Raw genomic sequence first — 13,158 nt, 5'->3', positions numbered from 1 at the left:
TTCAAGACATCTCAAAGTGCTTCATAGAATATACTGTAAAGTGAATTGACTATATTTAAGGTCGATACATAGCAGCCAATTGCGCACAGCAGTGTCCCACAAACAGTAGTGGATTGAAGTGACCAATTTAATATTTTTTTTGAAGGAATTATTACCCCCAGAAAAGCAATCAGCCAATCGACTAACACAATAATATGGCAAGTTATGAAAAATTCTTACAGGTGTGATTGGCTTCAGAGATTGGATTGTTTCCATTGTCAGGCATCCCCAAGAACCAAGATCTGGATAATAACCTTCTTCTAATAGATATTGACAACCATCAAAATCTTCTTCATCATATAGGACCCAGCTAGGATGGTGAAAAAAGCACATTTGTACACATGCCAAGAGAATTTTTTAATATTCTTAATCACTCAAATTAATATTGCACATTTTGTACATATATTTCCACATTATTTATTGTAATCATTCATCAAACACTTAGACTAATTGATAATACTAAAGAATGCAACAGAACATAATACAGAAAATTGCAGCAAATCTCAATGAAGCCTCTTCTGTCAGTTGGATAACTGTTACAATTGTCAATCCCCAACTGTGTAGCAACATCAAGTATTTTTACACTATAATGACTCAACAAGTACATCATTGTGTCTGTTTGATAATAATAATCCTTGTATTTGATATAGAGCCTTTCAAATCAGTTGGACATTTGAAAGCGCTTCACAGAATTTATTTTAAAGAGTATTTTGACTGTGTATTTTGTAATGGTACTTCTTTTCCCCCTAATTTGAAAATAAATAGTTATAAATACTATATTTAATATCAATATTAATAAAAACTATGTATTTATACATATCGCCTTGCAGATTTGGTAGACAAGTTAATATAGAATATTTGTTTGAAGAATACAGCTTTTATAAACTAGAGCAAAATACCAGTATCTGACGAGACATGACAGGTAAATGTTTTGCTTATTCTTACCATCCACGAACCACCTTAAAGGACTTTAGTTGAAATGTTGATAATTTAGAAACTTCTGTTACAAATTCAATACCCGTTCCCTGAAAGTCAGCTTCGCTGTATGCTTGGAGCTGCAACAGTTACAAAGAATTGTTTTGTCACTTTCAACTTATAACTTTTGTAACAAGCCATTCATACAATGTTACAACAGATTTACTGCAGATTAAATTGACATAAAATCGTCTAAAATATGCATATCAATTATCATGCCAAATAAATAGCAAATCTGAAGATTAAGTACAATGGATGCTGTGACGTGATTTTGTTGGTTGATGTGGAATGAGCTCTGTAATTTAATGTAATTTAATACTTTAATGTAGTTGTTTTCTCCCCTTTGTTCCTGTGCCTTGGCACTCTGCAGCCAATAAACAGGTTATCTTTTAAACACCAGCCATTATTACTGGTTTCCTCCTTCTCTGCATCAGGATCATAGTATGCTAGCTGAAAGCTCCTACAATTGGTTGGTCCAGGGATGCTCAACAGCTGCCAATACCTGTAGTCTAATTGTTAAACAATGATTAAAGGCTCCCTTGATGGACCATTTGGTAACAATACGAGCCAGTGTGGGACTGACCTGAGAGCTGTCAGAAGGAAAAAATGTCACTGACATAACTCTCTTTGATGCGCATTGAAATTTCATCCCTGCAAAAAGAATAATTATCAAGGGGAAGAGATTAATTAGGTAGTTACTGTGGTTATGGAACTAGAACAAAAAGCAATCCAAATTAATTTAACTGATGACGAAAAGGTGCATGGCAGTCAAGAATGCAAACTATTTTAACACTGCTGCATGTTCAACAGAATGCAAATAACATATCCATCTATGCAATAATATATTTTAATGCTAGAGAAATATGTTTAGAAATCTGAGAGTGGATAGAAGGAAAGGATTGAAATTCATGTTGTACTGAGTGGCGATTTTTTATAATATGTCCTTATAATGGAAAATTCCTATTAGGTTTGATGGCAAGAGAAATGTCACCCCTGCAAAGTTAGGTTTATTTTCATACACATGCTTCACTAAATGAAGAAAGCTACTGGTATGGTGTGTGTAATGTTTACAATACCTGGAACTTTGGTTTGTCATTGGGTTCCTGTAATATAATTCACAGAATATTTGTTCAATCACAGTGCAACACCATACTGTATTTCTTGTATAGCATATTTCTGTTACAAAATTTGCTGAAATTTATGGCACAAAATGCTTTATGAAAGATAAACATTAAGGAGTGATTTATAATAATAATTTTACTATTAATGGTACCAATTGTAGATTCAATAACCACTTATAATATTTATGCAATGAAAATAATCAGCATTTTACTCAGTGTGAAGTGCTCTTTACTTGGTTTCGTTTTGTACTGTTCATCTATGTAAATGTTTTATTGTTTTAGGGAGGCTGTGAATAAAATAGATGACATTTGTTTTTTATAACTTTGGTAAGTTCTTTCTAATGAAAGGATGTTTTTTAACAACAAAAACAATAACTTGCATTTATATAGCGCCCTTCACACAGGGTAGTGTCCCGGAGCAATATTTGTTTTAAAAAAGAAGTTGCCAGATTTATAAGCTGACAAACATTATTTATTAGGAAGTATTCAGAATCCCCAGTGACTTAAACCATTAGACCAATAAGTGCCTATTGCAAATTATCTTTGCAGATTTTCCTTTAATAAATCATTTGATATCTAGCTCCCAGCTAAGGGTTTCTGTTGGTGGGGAAACTGTCAAACCTGCAAAGGCTTATTGAAGAAGTCACTCAGTGTTGTACTAAATAACTAACCACAATATCAGCTTTTATTCTGTTGAGTAAGCAGACAACAAACTTTAATTTTTCTTAGATTAAGAGAAGGATTTACCAGGTATATTGGACGTATTGACATGATGGTGCCATCCCTTCCTCCCCAGTCAGCATGGCTTCTGTAGACTCCTTTTTCAAGAATAAACTGCTCTCCTGTGTAATTACTGCCTTGGTATGCCACCCACCTAATACACAAATACATTTTGAGCATCAGACTATTGTGGATTTGTAATTGCGAAGTGTAATTTAAATCTGGACAAATTGACAGCACGCTTACATTCCATTTTTCACTTCAATTGATTGAGTTACTGTTCCGTATGCAATGGTTTCCAAGTCTGGGACGTCATGATTGACAACGGTTTTATTACCATCCTTCAAATCTGGTTGTTCAAATAAAGTGATCACTGGTTGCATAAAATCCTAATAAGAAAGAAATGTTAAAATGTTATCACCACCACAAACAATTATTCCATGCAAGATTTATTTGTTGACATGAATCATATTCCATACTTCAGAATGCTATAATAGAGTGCAGAACCTCTATTGCTGTACTTTATTGGATTGTGCAGTAATCAATCAATGATAATGAAGAAACCATGCATGTACAATGAGTTTTGTCACACTAGTGATTCTTTTGGCACAAATCCCTCTTGTTCTGCTACATCGGACTGTCTGTCTATAAATTTGACAATATTGAATGATATCTGTACAATTTGAGTACGATGCACTGGTAATTTTTTTAATAATATTTGTCTAGCCATGGCTAATCTGTTGAGCTAGACAGGCTGGACAACCATTAACAACCTCTTGGAGTTCCATAGATCTGCCTGGTTTCACCAGGTATATTTGCTTGTATCTGATTCAATCCCAGGGAGGCTATGCTTACTCCAATCCCCAAGTGTATGCAGTACTCATTTTATTGATCTCAAAAGGATGAAGAGATCTGTCGGGATTTGAACCCATAACCTTGTGGCTCCCGAGTCTAGTGCTCAACTGATCTTGCTATGAAATAAGAAGTCATGTCATTGATATATTTTAGCCAAGTGCTCTTCTACAGCTATTGGGGTAATAATAATTGATTATATTTCAGTTGCATTGTGGAAATGTAGAATATATCAAACAGAAATTATGTAACATTTTCAAATCCTTTGTTTCCATTGTGGAGTCCTGTAGCTCAGTGGTTAGAGCACTCGCTTTGCAAGTGAGAGACCTGAGTTCAATTCCAGGCAGAGGGCGAAACCTTGGGCAAGTTTCCTTACTCCACACAGAGCCTAATAATAATCCCTCCAAAACAAAAACAATAATAAATTGGTCATTTTCAATCTATGACTGTTTGTGGGACATTGCTGTGCGCAATTGGCTGCCGCGTTCGCCCACAAATATACAGTCAATTCACTTTACAGTCTATTCTGTGAAGCGCTTTGGGACGTCCTCCCGACGTGAAAAGCGCTATATCAAATGCAAGGATTATTAAGGATTATTTTATTATTTAGAGCACGGTTCATTTTAAAACAAATAATAGTTCTGTCTTGGACAGTGGCAAATAACTTTTTTTTGGCACTGTAGACAATGAACCTATATGTTTGCTACATCTTTCAACCGGGTTAAATGCACAGTACTTCCAGTTCTTCTACGACTGGATTTGATAAAAGATATGCTCAAATCCTCAAAACGTTGCTAAAAGTTAGCACGCCTGTTTCATTCTCTCAGCATTTCTGGAACCTATTATTAGCATCTCTTTAACTGTGAACAATTACTGATGCACAGTAATTGTCATCTGGGTCAGCATACTATAATTTGGAGAAATTACTTGTATGATCTTCAGACATTTCAGTTTTAACACTGTAATCATTTTCTGTAACAGCACTGGTGAACAGGTGCTAACTTGAAATTTAACTCCCGTCAGCTAAAAACCTGTGATTTTTTTTTGTCAAGGTGCAGCAGAATAATATTTAGCAGGTATTAAGATGAATACAAGTGGTCCCCAACTGGAGACCTTTATTAAGATACTATCTTTTCTTAACAGAAATAATCACTGGCTACATTTTCAATCAACTCTGTATAAGATGAGTGGTGACAAACACCTATCTCAATGATTACTCTCTTTCAAAAGATTTTGTGTGATCTTTGGAACAGTTGCTCCCAAAATGGGTAATGTTCTGAAATTTAAGAGGTAGAGATTTAGGCTCTGACCTCATATAATGGAGTCAATGATTTTCAACCCAACCTTGACTGAAACTCTGACTGATTTTGTTTTCTTTCCAGCAAAGGAAGTGTAGAGACAGGATACTTGAAGGCAATAACTTACCACCTGAATGTAACGCAAGGATTGTACTGCACTGTTAAATCCGCCCCACGCATGCCAGTCTTCATATTCCCCTTCCTCAAGAAAGTACTGGTATCCTCTGAAACATTCTTTTTCATAAGCAACCCACCTAAATAACAAATAGACAAAACTAGCATCACTGAATCACTGCTTGAAAAGATCTTGTAGCAGGAATGCATAGTTGTGTAAGCAACTTCCCTTTGGATGTGCTGTCAATACAATTTTAAAAAGAATAGAGTGGAATGAATCATAGAAAATTAGAACGCAGAAGGAGGTAATTCAGCCTATTGTGTTTATACTTGTGCGAGTTTAGCACTGTCCGGCCTCATCTCTCTATTGAAAAAAGTAATGCAGAGTACATATGTATACTTCTGTACTCTATACTGGAATATTTAGATACACAGCATAGAAGAATATTTCAGATGACATGTGTGGAATACTGAACACAACAATTAAAGTATCCTATTATGAAAAACAGAATATTGTTTACCAAGTTGCTTTCATGCACTTTCATGCACTTTAAACATTTGATCACAAATGTCTTATTATTAATCATGGAGTATGGGATTTCCTTGACATTTTAAAAAATATGAACTTATGAACTTATCTTAAAAATATGAACTTATGAACTTATCCACAGTCGTGGATTGAAATGACCAAATTATTGTTGTTTGTTTTCTTGAAGATTATTAAGCTTTTTTGCCCTGCCGGGAATCAAACACAGGTCTCTCGCTTGCGGTGGTTAGTGGTTAGAGCATTCTCCTCTCAAGCGAGAGACCTGAGTTTGATAGACGGCAGGGCGAAACGTTGGGCAAGTTTCCTTAGTCTACACGCCTGATAATAATCCCTCAAGAAAAAAAAACAATAATAAATTGGTCACTTCAATCCATGACTGTTTGTGGGACACTGCTGTGCACAATTGGCTGCTGTGTTTTGCCCACAAATATACACTCAATTCACTTTACAGTATATTCTGTGAAGCACTTTGAGATGTCTAGAAGATGTAAAAAGCGCTATATCAAATGCAAGGATTATTGTTATTTATTATTAAAGATTACTTTTAATGATGTTACAATATGATTATGCAGAGTACTTTCATGGAGCAGCTGATGGATTTCATGTAGCAATGTAACATAACTGATAAAAATCTATGTAAATACCCAATGTGAACTTTTTCAGTGGGATTTTAAGCACCTAATGTTACAATAAAATATGAGAAGCCAAGGTCGCTGCTGCTCGGCTGGAGTCACCATTTCACTGTGGGCAAACTGCAGGTATTATGTCTACAAGACATCATAGATTCACTATCACAGCAGTCACTATTTAACTGGAGACCATATGGAAGCTACGCTACACAAAAACATTCATAAAATTGATCAAAACACAATCATTAGGCATGAGAGAAAATAATTTTTAAACATTCAGTGTATATTTTTCAGACAGACATGTCGCATTAGAGAGGGTTCAGACAGAGCGACATAGATGATGCTCAGACCTTTATGACTCAGAAGGAAAGGACCACAGAGCTGATCATTTGAAAAACAAGATGGTAAAGGGGCACAATCCATGTCCTAAAATAACTAGAAGTTGACTTAGACTGCAAGACCAGAGCTAACAACAACAAAATTAGATTGATATAGCCTGTTTCATTTCAAAAGGACATTCCAAGGCATTGAAATAATGATGACGTGGGGATTGAGGGATGTTGTGGAGTATTTTGTTGATTGACTTTGGGATTTAAGGACTATTTATATAACACTTTCTCCAGCAGATGGAGTGAGTGGAGGAAGCCCATGATAAGGTAGGCTTCACCTGGTCAGTGAAGTATTAATAGGCCTTTTCTCATTTAAGTTTTCTTATGCTACAGACACAAAAGAACCAATTTTCCTTAAATAACATATTGGCATGTTTACCAGTGCTGGAAACAGCCATTGCACCTTGTACAATAATAGCAACTTGCAATGATAGAGTGCCCTTCAAATTAGATAATGTCTCAGAGTGCTCTTCTCTGATGGGATTGACTCAGGTTCAGCAGGGAGGGGAGAAGGTGGAGGTGACCATAGACATGGTCAAAGAAGTAGTTTTTAAGGCAGGATTTGAAGAGAGAGTTGGGTGAGAGAGTAGCAGAAGAGACGGTTTGTAGCAACAAAATGAAAAATATGTGAATATTTGCCTCATTGACACTGTAGTGCTGTTTGTGTTTTCAAAATGGCCACTGGAAAAGTAGACAGGAACAGACTACTTTTCTCAAATGAAAAAAATCACATCATTTTACTGTGGATATCATGTTGCAATTTTTATTGTGAAACAATCAGACAAGAATGGCTTGCATTTGGCATTATCAGGGCATGACTGCATACCTTACCACAAGAGAAAGGCACTCCAACAACAACAAATTACATTTGTATAGTGACTTTCACATCAGGAGGATGTCCCTAGTCACTGGACAGTCATTGATTTTAACCCGAGCTGGGGGTTGGGCTAAGGAGAGGTGGAGGGCAGTTAAGCTGGATTATTCTGGGAACGATTGGTTCAGCTTTCAAAAAGGATGATTCAGATGGGTCAGTCATACAGAGTTATCCCCTTTTGTATTACTAGATAGAAACTGATAGTTGACTATCAATGGAGAATTATAGTTTAGTATCTTTAATATCGCAGGGTACTTTAACCGTTCTGCTAGATAGTCATATTTGATTTAGACCCAATGTAAACAATGCAGTATCAAATCCACACTGAAGATGTTAATGTATTCCACCCAAATGAACATGTTTATTTGAGATCATTTATAAAACATTAGGGTCTATAGCATGCTGATGGCTAAAAGTAGTGATCATTTAGTTACTTTGATCTTCCATTAGAAATAGATAATGAAAAGATCGCTATTTCAGCAACTGTTCTACCTCAATAAAACATTGTACTGTAAATTTCTTATCACTATGTGAAATGACTGTCTACTTATTCCAAATATTCATTTCAAATTCCAATTGTTCTCTTGTACAATTATGCTTCAGCTGCTGAAAAGGTGACTTTTTTGGTTGTGCATTTGTCTTATTATGACAAAAATGTTACTATATTGTACAGAAGCCTTGTGATCTAATTGTAATAATGTATTACAAGGTGTGCATATTAATTTTTCTTTTAAACCGAGGTCAATGGTCATTTTAACACTTTGATTCATCTTATGCTATAATAATCACCGGTAATGGCAAAATCTCCAGTGAATACATGCATCATTGTTCATTCAGGCCTGATTCATTAAAGTAAAGGAGTAACAAATTAGTATTCTGTAAATAAACCCAATGCTAACATCCCACACAGTTCCCAAGCACAACAGGAGCCATTCTCCAATAATAATAATAATAATAATAATAATAATCCTTGCATTTGATATAGCGCTTTTCACGTCGGGAGGACGTCCCAAAGCGCTTCACAGAACACACTGTAAAGTGAATTGACTGTATATTTGTGGGCGAATGCTCAGTAATCCCAATATAAACTTACATCACTAAAGTGTAAATACGAGGACAAGTGGAGAATACAATGTTAAAGAGTATCAAGGTCCATGAATTTATGAAGCTTCTGAGAGTAATCCCTAATAAACCCATTTTACTAGGAGTTAGCTGCTATTTACAAGACATTGCTGATATTGATGTGTCAATGTACTCAATAATTAAATACTCCAGGATGTATTGCTCTTTTTTGTGGTTTATACATGTTGAAGTTTTTAATCAAACTAAGTCAACATTGGTCAATTTGGTTGGATTCTCAGCTAATCCTTTGACATATGGTATTTACAAAGAGCAAAGTAGTTCCACATCTTTGACTCATGAATATGCTTGGCATTCTCCTAATGCAGAATTTTCAATGATTCTTTTTTTAACAACGTTTCCCATTCATATAGCACCTTTCATGCGGGGAGGAGATCTCAAAGCATGACACATTGCTCACTGGTAATCCCAGCTGGGGTGGTGGGGAGAGGTGCTGGGGGGAGGGGAACTGAGGAGATAGGAAGGTGGCTAAAAATCTAATCGAGGAGATAGGTCTTAAGGCAGGTTTTGAAGGCAGGAAGCAGTTTCAGATGGTAGGATAGAGCATAGCTATGTAGAGATTTGAAAGTGAGGGAGAGGATCTTGAATTTGATCCACCTCGGGATGGGGAGCTAGTGGAGCTGTGTGACGATGGAGGTGATGGGCTCACAGAGTTTTCAAACACGAAGGAGTGATATTCCCCTCGGTGGTAAAAGAATGGGAGAACTTACTGAAGCAGACAGTGCCAGAGAGCTGAATTACTGTCGCTAGATTTAGCCATTAACCCATGATAAATCATTGATTTCATTATATCAACCGTATGTTAATTTAAGTCATTTGTGTGTGTGCCTCACTAACTCTTCCAGGCCATTTACCCCTGATGCTGTCATCAGCATTCCAGATATAAACAAAACAATTTTAAAAAATCAATGACCAAGGAGAAAAAAAATCAGTTATTTAAAATTCACCATAGTTTTTTTTAATATAGCTGTCTGATTTTTAAAAGGAACACTAAAGGCGAGAGTTACTGTTTAACTTAGCATTCAAAATATTTCCCTCAAACAAAATTCCTTCTTGAAGGCTTCTTTCATTATTCCATTTCATAACAATTTGGAAATACTCACACTCCACCAATGACTCGTATTGACCCAAAGCCTCTAAAGTCTTCATTGTTCATTTCAGCATCCTCTTTCCAAAGTGTCTTTGACTCTAATACGTCCTTTGAGACTTCCTTGAAGTTTCCACTGAAGAATGGCTTCTCAAATATTACAACCTAGATTTAAAAGCAGTATTTCACTATGTTTAGAATAATTTGGACAGCTGATGTTCAGACCCATGCTTCTCTTTATATCTCGTTTTACAATGTTCAACTTTCACAGTGTTACACAGTATTCCCATATTGGAAGGAGCCTTTCGATTAACACCTTTCTTTGTAGCATGAAATTTATCTCATTTTACTAATTCTCAAAATGGGTTATTTAATCAAAACCTCTGAGTACTTCATTATTAAACTGCACAATAAATCTTACCAGAATGTGTAGTCGGTGGATGTCAATGTTTCTGAAAGATGTCAGAACATTTGCCAAAGAAATTGTCAATTGGATTAGAAAGTACCGCAGTAATGAATCACTTTTGCTCAGACTTGTCTAAAATTGTGCCTTTGGCCACCTCTCCTCAAGCCCCCACCCCCATCTCCCTCACACCTCCGGCTCCCACTCTGTCTTTGTAAATTGCTTTGAGACATTCTCTCTACATTTGCCCACAAAATATAGTCTCAATCCTTTACAGCATATCTTGTGAGGTGCTTTGAGACAATCTCCTGATGTGGAAGATGTTATATCAAAGTTGGATTATTATTGTTATTATCTTGTGTCATTGTGCTTTATAACCAAAAATGTTGTTGTTGCTATTTAGTGAGAAAGCTGAGAGACAATATTATGAAGAATATGTTTTAACAGACTGGTTTCTTTAGCTCTTACCTATAGAGGAGGCAACAATTGACATTGTACTGTCAAAATGAATTATTAGTGACTTGTTTTGATAAATATTTAGCTTTACAATACAATACAAAATTAGATTTGTATAGTGCCTTTCACGTCAGGAGGACATCGCAAGGCACTAGACAGACAGGGATTTGGAGCCAAGTTGGGGGGTTGTGTTGTAATGAGGGAGGGTGGAGGCAGGGTGGGTAGGAGGGTGGCCGAAGGCACGTTTGAAGAGGAAGGTCTTGAGACGTGCCTTGAAGGAGGCAAGGGAGGGAGGCAAAGGGAATGTGAAATATGATTTATTGTTTAAAATAAAAAACAATAAAACTTTGCTCTTGGCATTTTAACTGGTTGGGGGAGGAAGAACAGTAAACTAGTCAGAAGGGTATGGAGTATGAGCTTGGATGCAGGGTTGTGAACGTTTACCACAGATAGGATGGAGTAAGGCCACTGAAGGTTTTGAAAATAAAGGCAAGGAAGGGACATTGAGGGATAAGGAGCCAGGGCAGCTCAGCTAGAATGGGGGTGAAGGAGCTCAGGACAAGACGTGGCTGAGGTATTCTGTAAGAGCTGAAGTTGGTCAAGGTTGGAGTCAGGGAAAGTACTCAAAACACGATAACAATTTATAACAATCTTCCCACAGGGTTTGTGAAGGATAAACAATTATATATAATCTCTTGTGATTCAATAGGTTCCAACAGTGAAGGCAGAGCTTTAGTGGGCAAAATGGCCTCTTCTCATCTTCAACATATTCATTTTCTTCTGTGTGCCAAACTATGCTCATACTGTTTAATTCATATGTCATAAAACAGCACATTCGTGATAGATATGCTAGATCCCAATCTCGCATTTGGTGTTAAACTATTGATTATTGTACAGCTATTGCATCAAATAAAGGTGGGCTGCAGTTTCAGTGCTACTAGCTTCTTCAAAACCTACTTAAAGAACTTTGGACTATTTTGGGAGCAAATAATGTGAGATCTCAGCTTTGAAAACATGTTGTCTTTCCCATCTGATACCTCTCCCAAGAAAGACACAGAGACAACAAGGCAGCTTTCAACTTCAGATGTTCGCTTCTTCAAAATCAGCTGTGGTCTGCACAAAATATGCTGGGAATGACATGCTTTTACAATGCTGACTTTGCAAGACTTTGCAACTAGGACAGTCATAACCTCCTGCATTATAAATGCGTCTTTCTCAAGGTATTTGTTTTCAAGTGATTCGAAAGCAGTGAATCTTTAATACCTACTTCTGATTCAGTCTTCATTCAGTAGAAACAAATGTCAGCAAGTGGATGAAACAGATATATTTCAATTATATCAGACTCAAGCAGGACTTTTTAAATTGAACAGTGTAAGAGTAATAATATACACATACCTTGGGAGACAGAGGACTCTCTACTTTCAGTGCACCCTAAAGGAAAAAAGAAAGTGATGCTTATATTCAATCAAACTGAGTCAACATGAATAACCAGTTAAGTTTAACAAGCTCACAATAATACAAATCCGATGCATTATAAGATGGTGGTTAGGGGACATAATGGAGGGCAATGTAAGATGACCACCTGCTGTATGCCACATGTTAAGCACACATGGTACTGTTTACATAATTTTCTGCACATCATGCATGCCTTCAATGAGCAGAAAGCGCCATTGGTGTTATTTCCTATGTGCTGTTCATGCGCATTATGTACAGGATGTACTGCTAGTGTGACTTCACACATGCTCCGCGAGTACATTATATACAAGAAACTACAGCGTACAGCAAACCGGCCAGTGAGCGGTATTACATGTACGCTTACCAAGTGTATCATGTTTCTGGGATAGCACAATTGGAGCACTATACTGAGGGTGCATTTTAATTCGGGTCAGACTATATTGTGGATTAAAATACAGTAAGGATGTGATAATAGTCACAAGGGGAGAAATTGTTGTTGTTTTGGGGGTTGTCTTCAATAACAGATTTGGCAGTGATCGCTCCCACCCCCCCCCCGCCCATGCCTTCTGGAGAATGGTTTCTTCCTTGAGTCCATTGAGAATTCAAACAAATGACTTGTAGACTGTGAAACCATTACAATTTGTATTCCTGACCAAGTGAGGTCTTGTAACTTTTAATTTTAAATTGTACTGCAATTTGTGCCGATTGAGCCAGGCTGGCTGGTCTGTCACCAGCGACGCCCTCGAGCACCGAGGCCCTGTCTGGCTGGGAACAAGTCTACCAAAACCACCATAGAGAATCCGTGGAGCCTTTCACCTTATGTGCTGTACTTCTATCATATCACATAAAATATAATCTGATAGTAATAAATAGGCAGTATTAATAAATAACAATATTAATTATCGTCCTCACCATCTTCAGAGGCCGCAGTGATTTGACATGCTCTGACCTCAATTCACTGGACATTGCACCAGGATTACTGTCAGGTTCCAGCACAGTAAACTGACCATTGAAATTCGGCTTTTTGTAGGCAAGCCAACTGGAAAAAGAACAGTCATT

General features: G+C 36.8%; 1 protein-coding gene across 1 annotated transcript in view; it reads right to left on the bottom strand.

Annotated features, from left to right (window-relative positions):
• LOC103183680 (beta/gamma crystallin domain-containing protein 3) overlaps positions 1-13,158 on the bottom strand; it is a 31,029-nt gene that overhangs the window by 7,638 nt on the left and 10,233 nt on the right. Inside the window, exons 6-14 of the mRNA XM_007901295.2 lie at positions 13,012-13,138; positions 12,040-12,075; positions 9,802-9,950; positions 5,133-5,259; positions 3,102-3,244; positions 2,883-3,009; positions 2,091-2,117; positions 985-1,094; positions 220-349 (exon numbers count right to left, since the gene is read on the bottom strand). Of these exons, the coding sequence (XP_007899486.2) occupies positions 220-349; positions 985-1,094; positions 2,091-2,117; positions 2,883-3,009; positions 3,102-3,244; positions 5,133-5,259; positions 9,802-9,950; positions 12,040-12,075; positions 13,012-13,138 (976 nt within the window). The remainder of the gene's footprint in view (positions 1-219; positions 350-984; positions 1,095-2,090; positions 2,118-2,882; positions 3,010-3,101; positions 3,245-5,132; positions 5,260-9,801; positions 9,951-12,039; positions 12,076-13,011; positions 13,139-13,158) is intronic.

This window comes from Callorhinchus milii, unplaced genomic scaffold, assembly GCF_018977255.1.
Source record: "Callorhinchus milii isolate IMCB2004 unplaced genomic scaffold, IMCB_Cmil_1.0 Scaffold4, whole genome shotgun sequence".
In the NCBI taxonomy this organism is placed as follows: Eukaryota; Metazoa; Chordata; class Chondrichthyes; order Chimaeriformes; family Callorhinchidae; genus Callorhinchus; species Callorhinchus milii.
This window is presented reverse-complemented; position numbering and strand designations above follow the sequence as displayed.